This window comes from Poecilia latipinna, unplaced genomic scaffold (assembly GCF_001443285.1).
Source record: "Poecilia latipinna isolate Pla-1442-1.1 unplaced genomic scaffold, P_latipinna-1.0 Scaffold1617, whole genome shotgun sequence".
NCBI lineage: Eukaryota > Metazoa > Chordata > Actinopteri > Cyprinodontiformes > Poeciliidae > Poecilia > Poecilia latipinna.
In genome coordinates, this window is record NW_015114233.1 from 1,675 (window position 1) to 29,604 (window position 27,930).

At 36.2% G+C, this 27,930-nt stretch overlaps 2 protein-coding genes across 2 annotated transcripts; both read right to left on the reverse strand.

Annotated features, from left to right (window-relative positions):
• Positions 1-200: 200 nt before the first annotated feature.
• ercc2 (excision repair cross-complementation group 2) lies at positions 201-14,886 on the reverse strand. Its single transcript, XM_015059282.1, has 23 exons — positions 14,718-14,886; positions 14,489-14,588; positions 13,644-13,721; positions 13,503-13,565; positions 13,284-13,397; positions 12,458-12,574; positions 11,454-11,570; positions 10,779-10,902; positions 10,610-10,706; positions 9,579-9,712; positions 8,533-8,701; positions 7,273-7,391; positions 7,100-7,169; positions 6,904-6,973; positions 5,584-5,685; positions 5,447-5,510; positions 4,238-4,359; positions 4,064-4,156; positions 3,901-3,973; positions 3,753-3,823; positions 3,204-3,347; positions 1,808-1,951; positions 201-692 (listed from the first exon to the last, which is right to left on the reverse strand). The coding sequence occupies exons 1-23, from the start codon at positions 14,720-14,722 to the stop codon at positions 600-602; spliced, it is 2,283 nt and encodes a 760-aa protein (XP_014914768.1). The 5' UTR covers positions 14,723-14,886; the 3' UTR covers positions 201-599.
• A 1,612-nt stretch (positions 14,887-16,498) lies between these two features.
• On the reverse strand, positions 16,499-26,498 carry zgc:154093 (cdc42 effector protein 2). Its single transcript, XM_015059281.1, has 2 exons — positions 26,329-26,498; positions 16,499-18,417 (listed from the first exon to the last, which is right to left on the reverse strand). The coding sequence occupies exon 2, from the start codon at positions 18,255-18,257 to the stop codon at positions 17,520-17,522; it is 738 nt and encodes a 245-aa protein (XP_014914767.1). The 5' UTR covers positions 18,258-18,417; positions 26,329-26,498; the 3' UTR covers positions 16,499-17,519.
• Between the last annotated feature and the right edge of the window lie 1,432 nt (positions 26,499-27,930).

The window sequence follows — 27,930 nt, forward strand, 5'->3', positions numbered from 1 at the left end:
TTCAAATCAAGTTCCTTTATATTCAATGTGTGATTTTTTTTTTTATTTTAAACATGCCTGTCTTTATTTGCTGTGTTTTAAATGTCTTATTTTTTGCTTTTATTGCCCTGGGATAATTTGCTTTATGTTCATAATATTGGCTAAAATTAAAATGACCAAGTCTATTCTGACCAACTGGGTCCAGATTCACTTCAAAAATGTTAAGTTTTTGTTGAGTTTTACTTAGTTACTTGAATAGTAAAGTGAAGATAAAAACAGAAACAGCTGGGTACAAACATTTTTATAGATATTAGAAAGTGTACAGTCAGAACATTAAATCTGCAGTAGTTTGAGTCTGTATGACAGACACTTTATACACAAACTCACTTTTCATCAGAATCTCTTTTTTTTTTTACGTAACTTCAAGTTTTTAACATTTTTCTTTGTAACAGATTCATAAAAAAATCCATGTTGAAAAAATGAATCAATTTACATGATCCACATGTTGATAAAGTGTTTTTAGGTGTTTGTGGGAAGGCTGGTGCAGGAATAAGGTTTCCTCCTTTGGTTTGAAATCTGGCGTTGCCATGGTGATGACATGATCCGCTGGATTCTGGGTTTTATGTCTGATGAGCCATCTGAGAGATTTTCTGCAGCATTTCCTCCGACTGCAGCTGCTCCAGAGTCAGCAGAGACAGACCCAGCTGGTCCTCCTGCAAAGACGTTTCATTTGGTCAGAGATTTATAAAGCTTACTTAAAACTAACCAAATGATTTAAAATATACTTTAATGCATTTGAAACTTTGTTTTTTTTTATATTTGCTTATTATCCACTCCAGTGTCAAAAAGAAAGAAATCACTGTTGTAGTCAACGACTGAGTTTAAAGGATGAAACACCAACAGTAAGTGGGTAAGTTACTGTGCTGCTGCTACATCTCAAATAATCAGAACATGGTGAAAAAAATTATTTTTCTCATTTATTTCAGAAAGTTAAACATTTAAAGCATTTATTTGTTGTAATTTTGATGATTTTTGGCTCACAGAAAATAAAAACCCAAAATTCAGAGCATTGGGGAATTTTAATTATTAAATAACACCGATAAATATATATAAATATATTTTAAAAGTAAAAAAATTGACTTCTCAAACTCATTATGTCCTTAATTCTTTTTAGAATATTTTTGAGGTTAATCTAAAAATTTCACATTCAACTTTTCTAACTCATAAATTTTGAGATTAATCTGAGAAATTTTCTTAAAAAAAAAAGGAATTTTCTGTTTTCCAGCAAATTTTCAACTTTTCAAACTGAAAGTTTCTTGCTTTTTTCTCTAAAATATATATTTTTTTAAGTTCTCAGATTAATCTCAGAATTTCCAAATATTTTCTAGCAAATTTCCAACTTCACAAACTCAAAAATGTTTTTATTATTTTTCTACAAATTTCCTGAGTCAAATTTTCAAAGAGAAATGTCATTTCTGATAAATGTGTTTCATTTCCACTCATGAAGCTTGACAATCCTCTTAAGGCCACATTTATCCCTTTTCCTTCCACACTTTTTCCTTCCATTTAACTTTCTGATAACATATTTGGATGCAGCACTCTTAATCAGCTTCTTAACTGCATTTATTTATATTTTCAAATTTACTGATATTTATTTATATTTTTGTGGAACAAAAAGTGGAGAAATTAGTAAAAAATAACATTTCTGATCACAATAAATGATAAACAACAAACAATACAATCAATGTTAAGGTGTGACACCATGATTTTGTAAAAACTTTTTCACAATATTGTAATTTTATGAAATGTGCCTGTGGCTGGTGGTTACCTGTCTGAACGGCTGAGCCATCTGACGCAGGAAGTGCTTGGACAGCTGGACGGCTTCGTCCACGGTGAGGTTCAGGCTGCCGTCGTTGATGTGTTCCTGAATCCAACGAGGAAGTTTCCCACGTTTGTCTGATCGAGCGTATCTCTGCGAACAAACAGCTCAAATTACTCCCAAAATCTACTGAACCAAGTTATTATTAATGAGTTTATCTAAAGCGGCCATTTTCTCTTGAATCAAGATGGCCGACCATCGTTCTATAATATGTGGGGCTCACTATTTCATAATGTGCTGACACAAAATTTTAACATTATTTTGTGTCTGATGTATTAAATACTGACTGAATAAACAGAAATGACTAAACTTAGACATTTATAAAACATAACAAAAGGGGAACCTATTAAGCTGCTGAATAGAAAAATTAAAGATGAAAAACATAAAATATGTGAAATACTTTATTCCAAGGTACTTTCCGTTTTTGCTGTTCATGTAAAAATTTAAATGTTATTAACGCACAAAAACCCAAACGAGGAGAAGCAGCATTCAGTTTCTATGCAAACACTGGGTGCCTTTAAGTCTCAACTTAAAACCCACCTGTTTAGAGTTGCTTATGGCTAAATTAGGGTTAGAGTCCCTTGAGAAAAACGTGGGTTAGAGTCCCAGTTAAACAACGTTTAACTAAAGTCCTATAGGGTTTAAAGTCCCAGTTGATCCCGTTTCAACTAAAAACCTAGAGGTTGGAGTCCTTGTCAAACGGCGTTTTGACTAAAGTCTCAGAGGGTTAGAGTCCCAGATAAGGACAGGGGTGAGGGTGTCATCCCCCCCAGTTGAAAAGGGGTGCGGGTTTTAATGTTTTTATCTTTTTTAATCTTTTTCTTCTTTCAAAATCTTTCTCTTTCTCACTGTTTATTCAATGTCACATGCTGTTTTCTTTAATTCTGTAAAGCACTTTGAAATGCCTTACTGCTGAAATGTGCTATAAAAAAATAAAAAATCTCAAAATCAGCTGTTTGTTGGAGTCATCTCCTCTGCGTCTCTGTCCTCCCTTTGAACCAGATCAATAATCATTAAATCAGAAATTGGTGCTGATCCATCATGCAGCTCGGCTGAAATAACGGCATTAATTATGATAACTTTAATAAGGTTGTCAAGTGTTTATATTTCTAAACAGAACCACATAAAGAGCTTTTTTTAATTCTTTTATCAACGGTTCAATTGTGAGCAGTGGCGCCCTCTGCTGGACAATGATAAAACTACGACACTAAAAGATTTAACAAACTCTATAAGTTCATCTATCGGAACTAATTTTAATCTAATAAACCATTAATCGTAAGTTGATTAATTCTTTGCATTCATACCATAAATCTTTTCTTTGTGTGTTTACAGTTTCGCCGCTCACCTTGTCAGCAAAGATCATGAGGCCGTAGTCCGTCTTGCCTCTGATGGCTCTGCCGACGCACTGAGCGGCGTGACGCATGGCGTCGAACGTCAGGAAGTCGTTCTCTCTGATCTGAAACTGATCCCGCAGATACTCCAGCCGAGCCTGACGGACAAAAACAGCCAACAGGGTCAGCAGGAGGAAGCTGTCACTGCCCGTCAGTCTGGGAAGGAAGATTTCCTTTTATACTAATAAAGACATGATGAAATAAATCATTTTCGAAAAATACTGCATGAAACAAGATTGTTAGTTTTGTACTTGATGTTTGAGTCCTAAACAAATATGAGAGAAAAACTTAACATCGTGCTAAACTATTCAGCTGCGTTTTCCTGGTTATATTCTTGACCTTAATGTGGAGTATGTTATTCTGAATGTGGTTTGTTTGTGTTATTCTGTGAGACAATAAATTATGTTAATATTATATTCTGAATCTATTCAGTTTATGTGTCAAAAATAAAATTTAGTTTATTTGAAGTTTAGTTTCAATAGTTAAGATTGAACGATTCTCACCTTCAGGATGCGGCTCTGAGTGTAAACATACGGGACTCCAAACATGATAACCGCTCGGCCAAAATGGTGAACTGAATAAACAACAAAAATAAAAGCACAATTATTTGTCCGTTGAATCCCTTTCATCGGACGGATCTGAATTATTTACCGAAGTCTATTCCTTCAGAAACCTTCCCTCGGGCCACAGAGAGCAGGATGGCCCCTCGGCCGTTCTCACACGCCTAACGAGAAACAAAATAAGAAAAATAAATCTCATCTTAGCTGCTTTAAGCACTAAAAATGATTAAATAAACTCCCAGAGTTCCTCTGACCTCCTGGTACTTTTCCAGAGCCATGCTGGTTTCCGCTGCGTCCTGCGTTTCGATGAAGATCAGCTTGTTTTTCTGGATGTTCTCCAGGATCCCCTGCAAACAGAAACCCGGAGCCGTTTCCTTTAGCGGACCCGTCTGGCCGCCTGAAAGCAGCAACGCGTTGCCGACACCGACCTGTTCGTACCAAGACGCCACGATGTTCTCCATGTAGACGTAGCTGGTGAAAAACGCAACGATCCCGTCGGGAACGACCGCCGACATCTCCAGGAGGAGGTTGCCATAGTTACGGATCACAGCTGCAAAATGACCGCGGATCAGATCAGCGAGTTCAGGGGTGTTCAAAGTGCGGCGCGGGGGCCGTTTGTGGCCCTCGAAATGGTTCTGTGTGGACTTTGTTCACAATTCAAGAATAGCACAGATTTATTTCTCCAGACTGTTGATGGTGAAACAATTAAAATGAGTTGGAGTGAAATTTTTACTGATCAAAGAAAAAAGAAAAAGAAAATGATGCTAAACTGGGAACAAAAAGTTTGTTCAAAACAAAAACAATTTGAAACTGAAAAAAAGGTTTTTCAGGTTATAAAAGTGAAGCAGATAATTTTCAAAACAAATCACACACACAGAATATTTCCAGTTTCCTTGGTCCCTGAACTGAAGCAGAAAGAAAAATCTGAAACTCATAAAACAAATCTTGACCCTGATCTTCTTTTGAATTTTTTTTCAGTTTCAAATATTTTGTTTAACATTTCATTTCCCGTAATTCAGCTTAAAAATATTTCTTTCTATTTCAAACCTTTTTTTTCACATTTTTACCCCAATTTCAAATCATTTTTTAGTCTAGTTTTGTTTTCAGTTTTAAATCTTTCTTGAGTTTCAAACCTTTAATTTCAGTTTTAAAGAATTTTTTTCAGTTTCAAATCGTTTTTCTTTTCAGTAAACTTTATGAAGCCAACATAGCTCCATATATGCAGACAATCTAGAATAAACTCAAGCAACATGCAAACTGTCCATCTTTCAATGAACAATTTTTTTCTTTCATATTAATTTGATATCACCCATTTATTAAATTAGGCTAAATAAGAATGTTTTTTAAAAAATACAACCAGAAAAAAGGAACACATCATGACCTCGAAGTCTAGAATACATTTAAAATGATTTAGAGGAACTTTCGATCAGGTAAATACGTTTCATTAAGATATCGTCTATGTAGTTTGTTTTTATAGTACTGTTGTTTTTGCATTTCTCAAAGCAAAAGAAGTTATTTTTGTTGCCCATGATTTCTTCTACTTCACACTGAGTCACTTCACAGTTTTGGCACCAGTTCCAAAACTTTGGACAGCTACATGTTAAAAATAAAATAAAACGGAACATATAGAAGCTCACCGAAATCCTCTCTCGTCTCGAACTTTGAGCTCAGAGCTACTTGGTCGTTTCCTCGGCCGACAATCTGTGCAAAAACAAAACATCATCAGGAGATGGAAGACAAAATGGCCACCGAGTGTGAATGAAGTGTTGCAGACCAGAGGACAGAGGCAGGTTCGTGCAAGCGTCATGGTGAAGGACGCCATGGTAACGGGTCGAAAGTCGAGGATGCGGGGGTAGATGTCCAACGGAGAGAGAGTCTGACGGGAGAACGGAGGGAGAAAACAGTTTAATTACTCAGAATACAGCTTTTAAAAAAAACAATTCTGCATGTTTATATTTTAAATTGTTAAGTTGAAAAGGATTCACACAGTAACATTCACTCTTTAAATATTTTCAAGATAAACTTTGAGATAAAAACAATACAAATGAACTAAAAAAGGACATTTTCAATTCACTAATATGTGATATCATTTAATGCAGATATTAATAATGATGTCCTGTGACAGTGTTCTATGACAACTAAAATATAACAAACTTTTATGTTTTGAAATGTCACACCTTCCAAGAACAAAGCATTAATTTAACAAAAAATCCCCCAATTTCAATTGTTTGACATATAAAACATAAGATGATCAGTAAGTCACTGAGTCATTAGAAGTAATAAATATTCATTACATTGAAACAATCCAAATAATTCACGTTCAAGTAAATGAGCTTCCTGCTCAAATTAAATGCTTAAATATAAAATACAAAGAAACTTACAAAAAGTGTAAAAAAAACAACCAACCAAAAACAGGGAAAGTTTAGTCTGATTTGTTATGCAAAACTCATTTCTTTCACATTTTTGTATTTCTATTTGTTTCTCTACTGCTTTGAAAAACAGAAGCTAAAAAACTAAAAACACCCAGCCGTTTTTTGCCAGTAAGTTAATGAATACATTTTGATTTTTGATGTCTGGAAAACATCAAAAAACAACTGAGCTGTTACCCAGCTCAGTCCCCATAGAATGTGGGGAATGAGCCCAGCACTGTTACCAAGCAACGCTAACCCCGTTACCTAGCAACCCCAGCTAAGACCAGCACTGTTACCAAGCAACGCTAACCCCGTTACCTAGCAACCCCAGCTAAGACCAGGACTGTTACCAAGCAACGCTAACCACGTTACCTAGCAACCCTCGGCAGCTTTGGTAACTATTTGACCAAAAACATGAAAACTTTAGTCTGATTTAACTAAATGTGTCTGACTTTTTATTAGGTGTATGAAAATATCCGGTTCCTGCTGTAAACAACATTTTCCAAATTTAGGCTTTTGATCAAGAATTAGATTGAACTTTATTACAAAACTTTGCAGTTTGAATATCAACCAGTTTGACTGATTTATACAGAAATGAAGCACTTTCAAAACCTAAAAATTCAAACACCCGTAGGAACCCGGAATGGAATAAACAAGTTTGGGGAGGAAAAAGAGAGACGCACCCCTGAGGTGATGACGACCGACTGGAACCTCTGAAAAACAGGTTTGATGGCGATAGACGGGTCCATGCAGCTGGAAAACAGGGAGAGAACCGGACCAAAAAGCAGGGATACTAACAATTAACTTACAATAATCAATCAATGGTTTATTAAATTTAGTTTAATAAACCCTTAATGTTTCCTGTTAATTCTTTCCCACCTGAAGTGCAGCACAGGGTTGGCGATGGTTGGAGTTCTGTCCTCAAAAGGTTCGATGATGATGGTAAAACCTTTACAAGGAGAAATCTCTTAAAACTGAAGATCTGTGCAGCACGCCTTACTAAAACAAGTTTACTGAAGGAATAAGAGGTTTGGTCAGGAGCCTTTTGGGACCTTGGCTGTAGGTGCTGACAAGAGTCGCAAAGTTGGAGATGAGCGTAACGGCCGAAAAGTCTGCGATGTCTGCGATCTCCAGAGTTCGCAGCAACGACTGCAGCCTCTCCGCGCAGAACCTGCAGCCACAGTGGAGAAAACGACGCTAAATATACAAATACATGCCAGTTATCCTGACACAGTGTGACGCTTCCTCAGCTAAGCTAGTCGGTTAACATTAGAACCAACAAGAGGTGAATGCTTTGCACTGAAGAGAAGTTTGACTTTGATATATTTACAAGTTACTTCCAGAACCATGTTCAAGTAAAAAGGTTTTACTGTTTAATACAATTTAATTTGTAAAATTGATGTAATCGACAAAACGTAAAATTATTTTCAGGTCTGGCTACTCAGAGGAATAAAATATTTTAAAGTGATTAAATATAAATATGAAATTCCACCTTTCCAAATCTCAATATTTTAGAAAAACTCTGAAATTTTCGAGGTTTTCTACAAAATTTGTGAGATTAATTTCAAATTTTAAGTTTTTTTTCTAGGCCATTATTGACATTATAAACTCATAAATATTTTTTCCCAAAAATTTCTGAATAATCTCAAAATTTCTGAGTTTTTTTTCTAGCAAGTTTTCAACTTTTCAAACTGAATTTTTTGTTTTTTCTAGCAAATTTCTCAGTTTAATCTCTAAATTTCTATTTTTTTTCTAGCAAACCTTCAACTTCTCAAATTCAGAAAATTTCTGACATTAATCTCAACATTTCTGAGAAGTTTGCCAGAAATGGACTTAAACATCTTCAATGGCCCTAATACATCATAATAATTGCATAAACAGAAGAAATAACATTTCTGATGTTTTTTCTAAAAAATAAAAAAAAAACATCATTACTTTAAATTTATCAAGATGAAAAATAACGATTATCATACGATGTTGATCTTTTAACACATCGGTATCATTCCTATAAGTAAAACTGGAAAGATATTTGATTGTTTTTGTCATGGTGCCACACAGGATTGAGTGGAGTTTAAATGTAAATGTCACCAGTTGGTGTCAAAATATCCTAAATATCGGCCATAGCAATATCAGCTATCAAAATCAGCCCTAATTTTTATATCAGTGCAATTGAAGCATTTCTATTCAACTCTATATGAGTGATAAGACGAAGCAATGGTTACATTTATTCTTAGCTGTTTAATATTTCTGCAGATCGCTCTGAGTTAGTAAGTTTATTTGTAAACCGTCCTGTGCAGAGAAACGAGGCTGACCTGAGAGGTTTTCTGTCGATGCAGACTTTGTCGAAGATGTCTTTTAGGAACTGCGGGGCGCTCTCCTGGACGACGTGCTGCACCCGCAGCCGGGCCTTCAGGTACTCCAGGAAACGCCGCAGGAAGCCGACAAAGTGTTCGGCCGTACGGATCGAACCGGGAACGGCCTCTACGGAGAGGAAGAGAGGAAAACAAGCAGTTCGCTTTAGAAACACAATCTGATCACCGCAAAGCAGAAATCTGGAAACAGAGAAATAATCGGAGTTCCTCAGAGTTTGTTGTAAAGATTTTCAGGAAGATAACGACCAGAATTTGAAAATAAGCTGGTCTAATGAATAGGACATCAAGTTTTAATTAATATTTTTTAATGCATTGCAATGTTATTGTTTCTACATGAAAACCATCTTATATGTTATTAAGTTTATTATTTAAGCATGTATTTGTTTGTCAGTGGGTTTTCATGGTATTTGAACGTTAGATGTTCAGCAGACCACAGTAGAAATGTCCACCGTAAGTTTATAATGACCTTTTAATTTATAAAACATAACAAAACAGATGAAGACTCAGAACACAAGCATACAAATGTGTAAAGTATATAGACATTTAAATATGTCTATACATTTAAATATGTCTATATACAAAAAGATTAACTTGTATGAGAGTAAAGTTGTACAGTACGACTTTATTCTTGTATTATTACAACTTATTGCAACTATTCTCATATTGTTAAGGCTTTATTTTTGTATTATAGTGACTATTGTCATTGATTTTATTTTCACATTATGACTTTAATTACCATTTTTCTGACTTTTTTCTAGGAATATTACGACTTTATTCTCATATTATTTGAACTCCAGTATCGGTAACAGAAACGTTCAGTTTGTGAGGCCTCCATCTTTCCCCATGTCAGGAGGAAGTAGGAGAATTTCCATTTTTGGAGTTTTAGTATGAAAAGTTTCTTAAAATGTGTTTGCATTAAAACAAGCACAGCTGCGAATGTTAGAAGAGCAGCGAGAGAAAAGATAAGGAGCGGTGGATTGGCGGACCTTGCAGGACCTCGTCAGGTAGCACTGGGTTTGCCAGGTAGATGTCCGTTTCCCTGGCGACGTTGGCTTCCTTCAGCCCCTCCACCAGTCGCCTGTACTCCTCCCTCAGCTTGGCGGCATCCGTCTCCTTTATCCTGCAAAGGAAAAAAACGTTTCCACTTCGGTAACTATTGGACGGCCGGGAGAAGCTACTTAAGCTAAAATAATACCTGAACTACGACCCAGAATCCCAGAGGAGACATTTTCAGATTTTTACATTTACTAGGGTCCAACGCTGTCGACCATTTTGTTTACAACAAGCAGCATTCAGCTTCTATGTACCACAAATCTGGAACAAACTTCCAGAAATGTTCCTTTAAATCTAGACTATGGTGGTTGCTTTTGAACCATAATAAATGGAATATTGGTCAACATATTTGATGATTATTGATCATTTTGATGATGACACTTGACAAACTGTAATGTTTGTTACTGGTTTCTCAGATCTGTAAAAAGTTATAACTTTTTATTCTTGTGTTTTTATGATGTAAATAACTTTTAACTGCCTTGTTGCTGAAATGTGCTACACAAAACTTGATTGACTGAACAACAACTTCAAAGCCAAATGTTTTCAGGAGCAAAGAGTAAATACAAACCATATCCAATAAATAAATCAATAAAGTCAAATTAAATTTAAGAAATAAACAAACATATACAAAAACAAATAAAGATAAGTAATTTAAATATGTCTATATACAAAAAGATTAAAACTAAAACAAAGATTTAAAAAAAATTAAATGCAAACTAATATAACAAATAAACTGATTAAAATATAATAAAAATTAAACTAACTTGGAAAAAAAAGTGGGTTTATAGGAAATTTGAGGGATCAGTCTGGTCAGAAAGTGGAATTTACTTTTACATTTTCTATTTGTTCCTCTTATTTTGTTTAAAGATGTGCCAATCCGTCTCCCAGAGACTCCAATCTGCCATATTTCTCTCCATCGGCAGGTCATGGTTTTTCTAAACATTGAAAACATGAAACTACTGACTTGTGTATCGTGTTTTGCAGCGTGTCCACGTTGTTCTGGCAGCGGTCCAGCGTTCGCCGAGTTATATTCACACTCATGGAGTCGATGCACACGTTGTCTGAGGAGCAAGAAGAAATTCAGACGACTTCATCGTAAACATTTTAATGGTTCAACGTCAACGTCTCCCCACCGATGTTATGGGCCTCATCAAACACCACCACTGACTTCTTGGCCAGCTCCTTGGACACCAGGTCTGCTATCTTTGGGTCCAGCAGGTAGTGGTAGCTGTACACGACGATGTTGGCATGAAGAATCTGGAAACACACAAAACCAGTACAGCTGATGCCTCTCATGCTAACGGTCCAATCAGAAGCGTTTCTGGCACCAACTAGTGGTCAGAAGATGAACTACATCTGGTTCCTGGAAGCTGAGATGAAAACTGAGACGACGGAATCAAAAACTCCACAATATCTATAATCTGAGGTAAACTGGTGATGAAATAAAAACATTTACCAGCGCACTTGATGTCTTTTACAACTATATTTCAGAAGAGACGACATCTGACCAGAATCCAAAAAGTTACATGTAATTTTGGGTTTGAAGCTTTTTTGCGACACCCAGCAACTAAGGAGTGGAACAGTATTCTCATTGATTGGTGACATGAATCATTTGGGTACAACTTTAGAAACTATTATTAGAGGGATGTATTTTTACACAACATAGAATATAATTATTACTTTAGATTCTGAATTAAAAAAACAAAAACATATTTAAATGTATAAAGAAATGCCATGTTTCTTATAGTGAAACAGGGAATAGATTTTGTTGTCATGTTTGAGCCATTTTGGAGCGTTTGTTAGCATACCGCGTAGCGAGCCAGATAGTACGGACACCAGCCTTTCCTCCTGCCAAAGTCCTTCAGGTCGTCCAGGTTGTAGATGCCGGCAGGAAGAGGAACCTGTCGTCCAACCGCATCAAATTCCTGCAGCAACGAGCAATCAGGTCAAAGAAACGGAGAGTGAGGAGGTTACAGCTCTGAGGAATCATGGGGGAAAATTTCTCCACACTGCAAAACACAAAACCCTACCAAGTATTTTTGATCCAGTTTCTTGTGCAAATATCTCAGCACACTTGAAAAGTAACTTGCAAGAAACTTTTCAGCAAGAAACAGGAGCTTGTTTTGAGTCAATAATTCCTTAATATTGATGAAAAAGTTCTAGTTCTACTGGTATTTATAACAAGTACAACATGGAAAACTGTCTTGTTATAAATAAAATAATCTGCCAGTTGAACTAGAACTTTTTTTTAATCAATATTAAGGAATTATTGACCTAAAACAAACAGCAATTTCTTGCTGAAATGTTAATTGTAAGTTAGTTTTGTCTTATTTCCAGTATATAAACATATTTGCCTTAGAAACCAGACAAAAATACTTGGTGAAATTTGGTATTTTTGCAGTGTAGGATTTATTTTTAGTTTTTTGGTGGAAATTTACTTCTCCCCATTATATATTTTTATTTCATCTACAATGACTCTAATGTTTTCTTTCTGTTCATTAACTGCATCCAAACTGAGAACTCCTACCATTTACCTCCTATAAACGCATCAGAGGTGGATTAGTGAAATTCATTTAGCATCTGATGAATATCAGGGACATTATGTTTGGTGATAATCTTCCAATTCATTCTTTTGGTTCAAAATTATTAAACATACTAAAGAACCTGCAGCTTATCTTTATTTTCTGTGTTTAAGTCTTTAGACTAAAAGGAATCGGTCAACAACCAATAAAACCTGATCAAATAAAACTGATGCTACTGTAAAAATTTGAGTAGAAATCATCTGCTGCTGTGAGTTCAGCCGTTTTCTTACCTCGTAGAAGCGACAGACAGGCAGGTTGGGATTGCTGTGGCGCTGAGCGCGGATGTAGGACGCCGTCAGACTGTGGCACTTCCCGTCTACCTCCTTCCCAAACCGCAGAGAGCTGACCTGCACAGAGAAAAGAAACAATTTTATTATCATTATCAAAACTTAAACAATTAATCGGATTAATCAGTTATTAGAAATAATTGTCAACTAATGTAGTAAGTGATTATAGTTTGCAACTAGAGTATGCAGACTCTTAAAATGGGCCATTTGCTGACAGAACAACACTGAGTCGTAATTAACCAGTAGAAAAATATAAACATTTTGCATTTAAGATGAAAAAACACCATGTCTGTAAACATGTTCATCTGGTTCAAATTATGTAAAATATATATAAAAATCTCCTTTTAAGTACCTTTTTTATCCAATTATTATTAATCGTTTAATCAAAAGAATAACCACCAGATCAGCCACAGGGTGTTCATGTTCAGTCCAACAGAAAACTTTCCATGTGTTGATTTAGAAGGATTTTTTAGCTGCAGATGTGTCTTTTGCTACAAGTGATCTAACATTTACTAAAGGAATTATATGTTACTGCATTTTAGGCAATAAAATGTTCATTTTTGTATTTAAAAATGTTATTGAATTGTTAGTTTATTTATATCTTTTATTTCTAGTAGCGTATAAAAAAGTCTTAAGAGGGTAAGTGAAGATATGCAGAATGTGGCAATTAATTCAATCCGCTGGAATAATCATTAGTTGCATCCCTAATCACTATTTTTGTAAATATTATTTCTCAGAGGTGTTGGAACGACAGTCCAGCAGTTCGTACCTCTGGGTGGATGCAGAGGTTCTTCCTGGAGGACAGAGACAGAGCCAGGAAGTTGTTCGCTTCTCCCGTTTCTTTGGCATAAAACTCCATCAGCTTCCTGAGTTCTTCCACAACCTCAACACAGAAGCAGAAAGTTTTAAACCATCTTCCTATAAATCCACCACTTGTTGTTTCTCTGTAGAAGCGTTTATTACAGAGGAAAACATGTTATTGACTTACTTTCTCGATTTCAGGAACTGTTCTGGAGCAGTAAATCAACTTGGTCACGTCCAGCGGAAACGCCTGAGGAACACAACAGGCTGTGATGAAGCGATCAGAACCGAGTCGTCAGAAGCTCCAAACGTTGGAGATGAAACTCACCCTCTGGTAGGCGACGATGAGAGACAGCAGAGAGATGGTCTTCCCTGTTCCTGACGGCATCTCCAGGACTCCATGACCCTGAACACACACAGGATCAGTTCACACACTGCAAAAACACAAAATCTTACAAAGTAATTCTAATTTCCAGTTCAAATATTTAGTGCACTTGAAACAAGGCAAAACTAACTTGGAAGTAACTTTTCAGCTAGAAATATCAGCTTGTTTTCAGTCAACAATTCCTCAATATGAATTAAAAAGTTCTAGCTCCTCTGGCTGATTATTACACTTTTACCAATATATTTTTCTCCACGTTATAAGTGAAATAATTTACCAATGGAACTAGAAATTTTTTCATCAGTATTAAGGAATTATTGACTTTAAACAAGTGCACTACCACATTTCCACTGGAACAAGATTTTAAAAAATGCTTGGTGCAAAAATGCAAAATCTTGCTAAGTATTTTTGTCTAGTTCTACTGCAAATATATTGAAGAAATGAATCATTAATAAGGTTTACAATACTACTTTTATATAAAAAGTTATAAAGTAATTTCCGATTTAATTAGATTTTCCACAAAAACAAAACTACTGAGTCAGTTTTAGAGGAGAACTCCAGTAAACAAACTCTGTACAATAAGAAAAACACCGAACAAGATGGATGTTTCTTTCTCTGTTTAATTAATACTTGATGTCAATAGTTCATTATTAACAAATTATTCCCTATGGGGTTTTACAATAGGGAGTATTTCTTTGTCTGCGTGAGTTTGTTGGACACATTTACGTAAAAAGACCCAAGTTTTATTTTATTTTTCTAATTGAAGAGATTGTGATTGGGGAAAAACCTACTTTTGCATCCAAAGTCCTCTTAAGCTCCAGCATGTAAGAGTACTGCTCCGGATAGATGTAATCATAAGGAAAATAGACCAGCAGACCCTCGATGTTCAGCCTGAAATGTCAAAGCCAGAGTTTAAGTTAATTAAATTTAGCTAAAACTTCATACATCCAGGCAAAAACTAGCACCCCGCCAACTCGTTTTCTCCTATTTTAATGATTATTCCACTAGAAAATCACTCACTTCATGTTAGCGGACTGTTTAACAGAGATTCTTCTTAGTATCCTGGGTTTAAATGTTCATTTTAAACTAAAACTAAAGAAAAAGAGATGATAAAGCAGAGATTAGCAACGACACAAACTGCTTCTTCTTCTTCTTCTTCTTCTTCTTCTTCTTCTTCTTCTTCTATGATTATTTACGTTGCTCGCGCTCTACTGCCACCAGAAGGGCGGACTGGAAACTGCATGATAAATCCAAAAACTTCATTATGTCGGGATATTATGTCCATTGCTTTAAATAGTCATCCAAAAAATTACTCAAGTAAGAGTATAAAAGTATTTTGTTAATGAGCAACTGATGATCTCATCAGATACAGGAAAAACTGCAATTTTATGTAAACCTCTTGTACTTTACAGACTATCATAACAAAATTAACACAAATAAATAACATAATGACAAAATAACACATTAATAAACACAAAAAATTCTTGTAATTCAAAGTTTTTCAGTAGAAAATGTATGGAACTAATATTTAGAGTAGGTAATGACAGAAACGACACAGCAGAGAATAACAAAGCTCGTGTCTGAACAAGAGGTCTCACTTCAACATAAACTGTAGGCTTGTGTCTGATACTTTTTGATTAAAACAAGTTCTTCATTCAGTAACGTTGTCACATTGGGTAGAGTTTAATGTCCTCTTCAGACATCAGCCTTTATACCAAAAATCACAATGAGAAAAACATTTTATTTTGAAAAACTCAAAACAAAACCGACATATTGGCTAATATATCAGCTGTTGATGCTTTATAGTCTACACAGCTTTACAGTTTTCAAGCCTTGAAACTTGAAAATGAAATATGATCTATGATCACTACAGTTACCGACTAATACAGAAAATAATTGTGAAATGCCTAAATTAAAGTCAGGAATGTTTACTGAATAATAGGTGTAGTAACTCTATTTTACCATTAGGGTGCAGTAAAAACTAAATTTTATAAACTGCAGCTGGTTGCGTGGAGTTCTTCAGATTTTTACATATTTACAGATACATTAAAATGCATTAAATATAATAAAACAAATCAATGAATAATATTTAATATTATTATCAATTTAATATTAAATAATAATGTATTATCATTAAATTATTAATATATCTTAAAATACTATATATACCCACATATTTTTAATAGATGTTAAAATAATATTTTAATAAAATATAAAAATATGCATATAAAAATGATGTATTAAAAATAAAATAAAAAATAAATACACTAATATTTGATATCAACAGTAATTATAAACTAATAATTTTAATGAAATATGAAAAAAATATAATATACATCTAAAAACAATGTATTAGAAATAAAATACAAATAAATATTTGATATTTTAATAACATAAAGTAACTTATGTCAAAAAAGTCCAAAAAATAAATTGTTCATATTTAATATATTACTTAAAAAAGCAATGTATAACAGTAGTAAAAAAAATGTCTGTTCTCAGTCACTAATCTCAAAGTGAAGCTGATTTATTATATTGATTTATCACGTGTAGAGTGAAATATTCCAAGTGTTTATTTATTGTAATTTAGATGACTCTGGCTTGCAGATCATAAAAACATTCATTTTATTATTGTTCTGATATATTTAAATTTTCTGAGATTATTTTCCAAGTTTTCCATTCTCTCTGAGTCAATCATCAAAATTAGAAGAAATTTCTGCTGAAATTAACTTTTTTATAGAACAATAATTACATAAAAACATTTATCTATATACGTGTGTGAACAACTGTCCAGGAAAGCAGACTTTATTTATAAGAAATATCTTTATTTTAGATTTACAGAGATATTTACAGAATAAAACAACATTTCAATGGTAGGCTACTGTGATGCTGGAGGAAGTTCATGTTGACGGAGATTTTAAACAGGAAATCTGCAAAAAAGGAGCATTTTTCTGACACTTAAAGCTTCCAAACCATCAAAAAATAAAAACGGAAACATCCTGAGTCTCTGATAAAAAAAAACAAAAAACAAAACAGCTTATCAACAGTAGCTGGTGACTGAAACCTAAAAAAAATAAATCCGAGGAGACATAATTGGACAGAAGATCCAGCGACGTTTCTAATAATAACTGTGCAGCTGTTTGGTTTCCCAGGTCCGACTGGGAACATTCATCACGTGGTCAACCACTGAAGGAGCAGAAAGGGGAACAGGAAGTGCTCTGCGCTTCGATGGCGGCTGGTTTGTGTCAGGATTCAGGTTCTGGAGAAGCTTCTAAAGCAGCAACAGTTCTGCATTTCATCAGTGGCGCCCCCCAGAGGCCAGACCAGGCAAGGAAAAATATTAGGGATGGGCAATATGGACTTCGAATTTCATCACAATATTTTGTGAAAATGATAAAAAATAATGACAAAAAACAATTTATTATTACTTGTTTTTTTTTAGGTAACTATATGGCTATGAATGCATGGATCAGCATTCATGGCACCACAAACACAAATACTGCTTTCAGAAAAACATTTCCAATTGAAATTGGCTCCTTCCAGATGCAACTTTCTTAAACAAGTGTGATTTATACCACACCTTTTTATAATAACATAATATCTTTTTTTTAGTATTGTTTTATATGCATGCATGTATTGGGTTTTATGTGTATGTCTTGATTAAAGTAGATGATCGAATGCCTTTGTCTGACCTGAACATGATTTACTGGGGGGCTAACATTTTTCCAGACCGGGCCCTGGCCCCTTCTAGCCCCCCCTGGGGACGCCACTGCACTCAGGTAATGTCTCCCGGTTTTTCTCAGCATGTCTCAAAGCGTCGAGTCCTCACAGCTCGCAGCGGTCGTCCTCACCCTTATAGCGGTCCATGATGCTCAGCACGTCCTCCAGGATGGACGGGCCCAGGTCCAGGTTCAGGTCCAGCCTGGCCAGGGAGTCGGCCGGCTGGAGGCCCGGCACCGGGCATGGCGAGTCACTGCGCTCGCTGCTCAGATCCTCGTTGCTCAACCCGGCGTCCGAGTCCAGGCTGAGGCCGCGGCGGACATCCGGGGGTCCACACGTCTCCGACACGGAGTCCTCCGACGACGCCTCTGAGAAGGACCCGGATGATGGGACGAGCCTGCGCACGGCGGACGCTTCACAGACTTCCGGCTGAGCGTCGCCCGGCTCCCCTGGTTGCTGGTCCAGGTGGAGCCGCGGCGGCTTGGGCGGGGCCTGCTCGTGGGCGACGCACACCGGCATGGACACGGTGCTCTTCAGCAGCCCGTTGGAGGCCTGCTGGTAGTGGCAGCCGTTGTAGGCGAAGCTGTGGGGCTCCTGCGTGGCGGCCCGGTCCACGCTGTGCGAGCGGGCGTGGCCGTGGGCCGGAAGCATGTCCATCTTCCCCTGGAGGAAACCCACGTCTCCAAACATGTCCCCCTCGCCTTCCGGTCCCACGTGCGCGCTGTGGCGCACGTCTCCCAGCGGGGGGCTGATCATGTCCCCCGACAGGACGTCACGCAGCCGCAGCTTCTTCCCTTTCTTTGGGGTTGTAGTTTTCAGGTAGATTGGTGTCTTTGCTGGCATTTTGTCTTTTTTAAAAAGTGTTTGACTATGAGCAGAAGACTGAAGTATATATTTTTAATCAAATCAGCTTCCTCTCCTGCACAGAAAAGCCATATCCGGGGTGAAAAACGTGATCTTGTTTGCAGAAACTTCAGGAATGTGGCAACAAAACACCGGAGATCTGCGAGAGGAAACAAAAAAAAAAACAATGAATCAAAAAGAGATGAAGAGGAGAGGAAAAAAAAAATCACAGATTAACGAGATGGAGGGAGTTTTATAGGCTTCCCTCCTGAGAAAGACGAAAACGTGATTCACCCCAAGGTTTGAAAAGGGCAAAACACAAAATTTTACCAAATATTTTAGTCTGTTATTTGTTAAATGCCTTAACAAATATGTTAGTTTTGTTTTCTTTCAAGTATCCTAACTTACAAGTAACTTTTCAGGAAGATTATTTACTTAAAACAGGAGGTTGTTTTTAGTAAATAATTCCTTAATACTGATGAAAACGTATTTATGCCACAGTTAGATTAACCTGGTTAGTGACCCCATCACACACACATTCTTCAAATCAAACAAAATTGGTGTCAAACGTTTGTGCAGTTACAATTTTTACTGTTTAAAGATATTATCAATTTAGAGACATTATTAAAAAGTTTCCTGAGGTCATCATTAATATCTGCAAAGCAAAAGCAGCACAAATGAAAAAATGTGCTGCACAAATGTAGTCGAGTTGATCGACACCAACTTTGTCAGATTTGAAGAAGGTGAGGGGTCCGGTTGACCTTTCATGACCTCTGGAAACATTTATTGACATCTTTAAACTGATAAATAGCAGCAAAAAATGTCCAGAAGAAACATTTGGGACCAATTATGTTAGATTTGAAGAAGATGAGGGAACTTTACTCAGGTTTAGATTATTGTTGATTCTTGATAAAAGTTAATTAATCTGCCAGTGGAACTAGGATGATTTTTTTTAATCAATATTAAAGAATTGTTGATTTAAAACAAGCTACTGTTTCCTGCTGAAAAGTTGTTGTAAGCTTCAACTTATTTCAAGTTTACCAAGATATTTCCACTGGAAACTAAATCAAAATTATTTGGGTTTCACTTCAAAAACACAAAAACCTGCCAAGTATTTTAATCTAGTTTCATGTGAAATTAGTTTTATATGCTTGAATTAAGACAAAACCAGCTAACAAGTAACTTTTGTATTAAATAATTCCTTAATATTGATGAAAATGTTTGAGTTCCACTGGCAGAAACTTTAATTTAAAACAAGACATTTTCCCCATGTTGTAACTAGAACCGTTTCATCAAAATTTAGGAATTATTGACTCAAAACAAAACTCTTATATCTTGCTGGAAAGTTACTTGCAAGTTAGTAATATTTCAAGTTAGTTTCCTCTTAATTCAAACCTGCTTAGATATTTGCACTAAAAACTAGAATAAAAATCAAAACTACTTGATAAGATTTTGTGGATTTTGTGTTTTTGCAGCAGGTTCAAAGTTTCTGCTTTCCTTCCCTTATCGCGTCCAGAGGCAGCGGACAGAGCATGTGACGGGTTCACGGCCGGGTCGTCTCCAAGCAATGTTCAAGAAACAACTACCCTGACCTTTTCTGACCCCTGATATCTTAATTATTCATAACTATTTAAATTTAATTATGTAAAAACTAAAACCTTCTCAGTGAATTTTGCAGAAATGTTGCAAAAAAAAGAAAAAAGAAATGAGTTTGCATTTTTCACATTTTGTACGTTTCTGTGCAGGAATGAAGCACCGCCAGCCGCATGTGATGATATTCTGGGATCCATCACATGACAGCAGCATCTGAAAAACTGCTGCGAATGTTCAGAGCTTCAGAGACGCGGAAAATACTTTAAAAAGTTCATTTTAATTGATTTTCTCTGCAAAAACACAAACCATTACCTGATCGAGTTTCTAGTGCAAATATCTTATTACACTTGAAATAAGACAAAACTAATTTACAAGTAACTTTTCATGTTTTCATGCAGATATAAGAGCTTGTTCCCCAATATTGATTGATTGATACCGATATTGATTTAAAGTACTACCAGCAGATTATTTCACTTACAACATGGGAAAAATACCAGGGATGTCCAAAGTGTGGCACACGTGCCATTAGCGGCCCTCTGGATGATTTTGTTTGGCCCCTCTGCCCACAGAGGGTCTAGTGGAGAACAAAACACCAGACTGAAGACATTTATCATTCAGTTTTTAGTGAAAAAGATAAAAATGAAATAATGCAAATGGAAATTATTAATTCATCAGGCAGTTAATTGATTTGTTGCTTATTGTGACAGGTTTGGTCTCCCGTGAGACCAAGTCTTGGTTTTACATTAGATACGAAATTATTTTTAGTTAATGATTTTAGCAAACTATTGGACCAAAACATCAATAATAACTAGAAAAAAATAGTTAATTATTTAGTTAATAAGTAAGTAAGGTGTGCTCTGCCCACCTCTGGTCCCAAAGCATTTGGTAAAAAGTACTCCGTACATTTTTTTCAACAAAAAATTTATGAAACTTTAACAGAAACTGCAGATGTGTCTGTGTCCATTTTTCTTAAAACATGTTTGTTTTTCATACAGAAAGTAGAGAATCCAGAAATTTTACTCTTGTAAGAGTAGAGATACTTCATAATAAAATTATATAGTAAAAATACATTTTTCCAAAACATTGCTGAAGTACATGTAACCAAGTTGGTGTAACCAGTTACTATCCATCTCTGGCCAGCAGCAACCAGAAGGTATAAAAAAGTTGCATCAAGATTTGAGCAACTTTTCAGCTTTGAATGGAACAAGACAGGATTCGTCTGAGCGACTGATCGATGTTGCAAACACGTCTGTTACAAATTCCATAGAGGGAAACCGCAACCTGGACCGGTTCATGCCTGTAAAACTGGATTAATCTAATTACTGCAACAAAAAACACAAAAACCGATTTCCACAGACGCCTCTGCAGCGAGCAGCACCGCAGCGTCTGAAACGGCAGCCGAGTCCGATTGAAGTGAAGAACAAAAACAATCAGAGGTCAGGCCTCCTCTCAACACAAAGAGCCACAAACTCCTCGAGTCCGAACCAAATTATGGAACAAATGAATCATGTGGATTCCTAACGACGTTGATGCTGAGCTCATAAACACACCCAGGCCTAAATCTGGAACAAGTTTGACCACAACAAGAGAGAAACGAGCCAGTCAGAACCGGTCCAGACGAACCGGTGAAGCAACACTTTCTTCGTAAATTTGGAAGTTTTGCTGCAAAGATTTCAGCTTTCCAGCCAAACAATGACACAGAAAATGCAGTTTCATGTTTTTGTGAATAAAAAGGATAAAAAAAATAAAGCATAACTCAAGAGAAGAATCTTAAATGTAATTTAGAGGAAATTTAATCAACTGGATGCTACACTGCAAAAACACAAAATCCTACCTACCATTGTGGTTTTGTTCCTAATGCAAACATCTGAGTATACCAGAAATAAGACAAAACTAACATACTGTAAGATATAAAAACTTGTATTAAGTCAATAATTCCTTAATAATGACGAAAAAGTTTTAATCCAGATTATTTCATTTATAACACTACATTTTTTCCATGTTGCAAGTAAAATAATCTGCCAGTGTAGCCATTAGCTCATTATCAATATAAAGGAATTAAAACTTAAAACAAGCCAACATATCTTACTATGAAGTTACATGTATGTTAGTTTTGTCTTATTTAAAGATATTTCCACTGGAGACCAAACCAAAATTACTTGGTAGCATTTTGTGTTTTTGCAGTGTACAAAGGAATAAACTGGATTCAAACTCAAACAATCGATGAGACGCTTTCAGATATGATCATTTATCCCATCCAACGTCTGTTTGATTCCTAAAAACTGACATCCTTTGCAACTGGCAGCGACTTTATGACCAAACTCAAATCTTATTTGCTAATTTTCTGTCCTCTATAAAACCCTATAAAACCATTTATTGGTTTTTCAGTCTGTCCTCTCTGCCTACGCCGCCATTACTTGTGTTATTTCATTAAAACAGATGTGAGTACATCCTAAAACACACTTGTACTAAAAATAAAAATAAATACAAACTTAAATGAGATTAGAAAATTGTGTTTTAAAAGCCTTTAATAAATTCCACAGATCCTTTGACATAAATAAATTCCTTTTGTTGAATGTATTTTTTGCTGTTTTTTTATTTTTCAAGATTTTAAATATTTACCTGCATCTTAACTTTGAGCTTTAACAAAAAGATGATTTCTGATACACATTTTTTTTTTAAATCACAACGTCATCAGTAAAGCTAGTATTTGTGATAGTAGCTCTGTTGGATCAAAAAATACAATATTTCCTGTTTAATCCAGTTTTCACTCGACAGTTATTTTTTATTTTTAAGCAGTTATGAGACGTGGTGCAGAAACAAACTGCTGCTGCACAAGTTACTCAGCAGGTTGTTGCTAGGCAACCGAAGAGCGAGTGAGTTAGTCGATTCCAAACTAGTTTAGCTAGCTGAGAGGCTAACGTCTTTCCTCTGTGTCTCCCAGAATGCTGTGCGGTTCCAGATCAAAGTTCATTGAATTTGAAATAAAATGAATGAATGAAATTCTATACATTGTATATTGAATATGTTTTCTAATATTTATTGATATTGATTCATGTGTCCATCCTTTCTCTCTGAAACGGTCAGACTATAATACAGTCTCTAGAGTCGCGCATTTTAAATGTTGAATATACTGTATTTTAAGCAATATACTGAGCATGTATGTGTGAGTCTTATTTATTCTTGTATGTTTATTATTCATTTATTTATAATTTTTATAGTGTGCTATGCTGATACAAACAAATTTTCCCTCCTCATGGATCAATAATGTCTTATCTTATCACAATATATATCGTTATTGATTTATTGTCCAGCTCTACATGATTGTATTATGACTGATTACAAATAAAGAAATAACTGAGAATCCAGAAGTTTACAGTACTTTTCTGTTTAGTTTAGAGTAAAATTACGACACCAGCTTAACTCCTCATGAAGGAAGGTTAGCTGGCGTCTCTTCGCTTCATGCATCACCTTTCCTGGAAGCAGCGATCTGGGACACGCACTGATGATGCAATCAACCACGGAGGAGGAGGAGGGGGCAGAGGAGGCTGATCCAACATCTGTTTCTGCTCTCAGGCTCCATTTGTTTCCCCGACTGCTTAAACGGCACCGTTGAGCCACTCATGAGCTCATCATCATCATCATCATCTGGGACAAACAGCATTGTTGTTGTTCCTCTGCAGGTCGGTGCAAAGCTGCACAGCAGGCGACAGTTGGGCAAAACGTGCTCTGCCTGTCTGGTAATCCGTTTGTTTTTTTACAGTAAAGTAAAGCTGGTTTGATCTGTTGTTTGGTTAATATGGTTGTTTTTGCCAAAAGTGGGCTGTTTGATGCGCTTAATTTTCAAAAAACTTCCAAACTTGCAACCGAGAACTTGTATTGACAGAAAAATTAAAAAACGCAGAGGAACGCCTTCATAATGTGAAAGTTATGTTCTAATTTCTGAGACTGGGAAACTGCTTATGCACACTAAATAAACAGTCTGGTTGTAAACATGTCAACGAGAAATTACATCTTTAGTGGCTGTTCAGCCCTTGCTCTCTGCTCTCGTTTCTAACATCCTCTCACACTTGAAATAAGGCAAAACTGGCTTTTTTTCAGTCAATACTTGAAATTGAAGAAAAAATTCTAGTTCACTTTGAACAAGATTTAACAATAATCTAAACATTTGTTTAGGTTATTGAACTTTATTTTTCAGCTTTTTAAGTCAATGATTTCTCTGTATTGATTTTTAAAAAGTACTAGTTTCACTGGCAGATTATTTCACTTATAATAAGATACTTTTCCCATGTTATAGAACTTTTTCATCAATATTAAGGAATTATGCATTTAAAACAAGCTCCTACGTTGCTGAAGCGTTACTAGATTTTGTTTAATTTAATTGTGCCTAGATATTTACATAGAAAATAGACCAAAAATACTTGGTAAGATTTTGTGTTTTTGCAGTGTATGCCTTTCTATATGGTTTTTAGCAAGAAGTCCATGTTTTATTCTACAAATGGAGTTATACCATTACATCTGTTTATACTAAGGCTTTTCCATCTATGTAGTCCAATTAATAACAAAATATCACATTTTGGCTTCAGAGCTACACAAAGATGGTTACAAAGTCGGCCTTCTATCACATGAAGAACATTCAGGGATTAAAGGAATAATATCTCAACACAATCTAGAGAAACTCCTCCATACGTTTATCTTTAGTCGCATTGATTATCGTAACAGTGTCTTCACAGACAGTGTCAGCCTAAAAAAATCAATCAGATCCAGAACGCTGCTGTTGGCGTTCTGACTAAACCCAGGAAGATGGAGCACATCACACCCGTTCTGAAGTTCTTCCACTGGATTTAAAATACTGCTGTTAGTTTATAAATCACTGAATGGCTCAGCACAAAAGTCCAAGTTACAGTGATAATCACATGACCAACAAACAGAAATCATTATTTTCTCTGAACACTTCAGTAGCGCAGTATAGTCAACAAATCTCCACATAAACACTTTTTTCTCCTCACATGAGTCATGTGACCTACAGCAGGATGTTACTACTGGCAGAAACCACAAAGAAGAAGATGACAGGAAGTAGCTGGAGGATGATGGTGCGGCATGTTTCTTACATGACTTATCACAATTAAAATCAGTTGTGATTTATTTTTCATTTAACAGAAACAGACCAATTGCAAACTTGTGTTTTTTTAACTTAAGTAGAATACCAGCAGCGTTTCCATTAACTATAGAATTGAGCAGCTTGAATTTGCTTCATGGAAAAACTGCAATTTAGAAAAAACTCTTTTCAATAAAAAGTATTGGCGCTAGGATTACGTGTTTTTTTCAGCGACATCAAAATTGGTTTATTTCTGAAAACTGCAATAGCAAAACTTATTTTGCTTCAGAGGAGCAACATAACCAGATGTTACCACTGATGGAAACAATGAAGAAAACAACGACAGGAAGTAGTTGAAAAATGGTCAGCATCTTTTTGTTTGCAATAATGAGTTATTGCAAACAAACGTATTCACGTGTGATTTTAATTGCATTTCTTATTTAATGGAAATACAGCAATTGTGAAATTATGTTTTTTTGACATTAGCGGAATATTGTAAGATTTTGCGCACATTTATGACGGAAACGCAGCTGTTGTCCAACTCGGCCATCCTCCAAAAGATGACATCTTCCTTCTCCCTAAAAGTGATGACTCCATGCGCTGCCTACACTTTGAATCAGCTCAGATTGTGATTCACGTCTGCTTTACATGTTGCAAAATCCGTCGGAGGAGCAGCTTTTCAGTTTTCCATCGCCTCGCTTTGTTGCCGTCCCCCTAATTGGGAACAGTTTAACTGGTTCCAGCAGCTGCTGGAGTACATCCAGTTAAAAAAGGCTGTGATCAGAGGAACAAAGTGAAGGTTTAAATAACTTCCTCAGCTCTCATACTGTGTGTGTTATGTAACTGCAGCCGCTGAGATCATCTGCAGGTTCTCCTGAAGTTTCCCCAGCTGACTGATTTCATTCCCCCACCGGGAAAAATTCACGCAGTTTCATTCTTCACTTGATTTCCTCCTTTAGTAAATCACGTTTAGCTCATTTAACCAACTTTGACGCATGTAAAACATTTAAACCCGTTTTATAAATTAGATTATGGTAACCAGCCATAGTCCACTGAACAGCTAGCAGGAGAAATCTTGTAAAATTATGAATAAAATGACCTTTTTCTTGCAAAAACGCATTGAAAAGCGTAAAGCTGAGACTTTTCCTGCCTGATGTCCATGTGGAAGCGCACAAAGGGAGAGTGACACGCAGCCTGCCAGAAGCTTTTATGTCAACAAATAAAACGTAACACAGGTCACTTTTTACTCGTTTTGTTTCCCATATAATAGAGACACAAAAACCCCATTCAGACGCTGAGCAGCGGTGACCAACCTCACATTTTAACGCATTAAAAGACCTCCAAAAACACTGAAAATAGTCATTCAAAGTCGATATTTACCTCAAGGATAAAATCTGTCTTTTCTCCTGGGAAATCACAGTGTTTTCTTTTTAAAGTCCAACAGTCCACGGACACGAAGGTGAGTTTCCTGCGGGGAATAAACCTCTTACTGACGGGTCGTTATTACTGTCTGAGAAAGTTAAAGTGGATCAGCTTCCCAGCTGAAGGAGAGGCGTTAAATCAGGTCAGCCGGAGGGAGACTTCCGGTTTAGGATTTCAAAATAAAATGAGAATCAAAAAGATGCTTTTTTTGGTCAGATTTTTACAGGTAATATTTTTTAAAAAGTTTTAAACTATTTAAATCTATCTATCTATCTATCTACCTATCTATCTATCTATCTATCTATCTATCTATCATCTATCTATCATCTATCTATCTATCTATCTATCTATCTATCTATCTATCTATCTATCTATCTATCTATCTTTTTTCTGACACTGAATTCCATCCATCCATCCATCCATCCATCCATCCATTAACCCATCCATCCATCCATCCATCCATCCATCCATCCATCCATCCATCCATCCATCCATCCATCTCCCCAGGCAGGGATTTAAACCCTGAACCGTCTTGTTGCTAGGCAACGACTTTCCCATCATGCACCTCGTACCTAATACATGTATTATAAAACAGCAACAAACATGGGGGTGGGATTATGTTTTATTTTGAAGGACCACCACCGCTGTTTCCGGTTTAGGCCTCATCAACATTCACCTACTTGACTATTCAGACCTCAAAATCCTCAGATAACCAATCAAATCCCAAAGTTATCGATAGAAACTAATCAAAACTGATTGGAAGCAATGATTGTCTCTTTATCAAATACGTTTACTTAAATAAAGGTCAAAGGTTGGGAAATTAAAGTTAGTAAAACTGCCAAATGAAACGAGTTTAATCTGTTTTAATAATGAGAGGAAGGTAAATTCTGCTGCTTTGTTTTTATTGTTTCAGACAGAAGTAAAAGTGAACCCGGTCCACTTCCCCCGGGGTAATTATGGAGGCTTTTTACTGCCTGCGTGGAGGTGAGGAGAGCCATGAGCTTTAATTTGATTAGCAGCAGGAGCAAATACACAGAGCCACTGTTCAGGATCCAAACCAGAACCGGAACCGAGCCAGGTCGGACTCGGAGAAAAAACCCTCCAGAAATAACCTCTCAGAGCCAGAAAAGCTTTGAAAGCTGAATTCATTGCGTTGTTTTCTTACAGATTTCCCTAAATGTGGGTCAGTCAAACACAACATTTTCCCCACAGAGCCAGGCAGTCTGCCCATTACTGGGAGTTTTTCTGCTCTTAAATGTGCCCTAAAATCTTTATTTGCTGGCACAGGCCAAGCTTACCCTACAGGATTGTTGCTGCTGCTGCTGCGTAATTACAGTGAGGTAATGAGGATTTAACAAATGGAGAATGCAGATGCACGCTGTTTGCAGGTCACACTGCAGACGCATCGTGTTTACGGCCCCTGAAGGAGCCTTAGAGCCAAATTAAACCCGGTTCCCTCCGGCAAAGAAAGATGCTTTGGTTGGTGGAATAACCGATTAACTTCTTACAAGGTTGCACCAAAAGCAAAATATGGTCTGCAAAAACACAAGACCAAGTAAT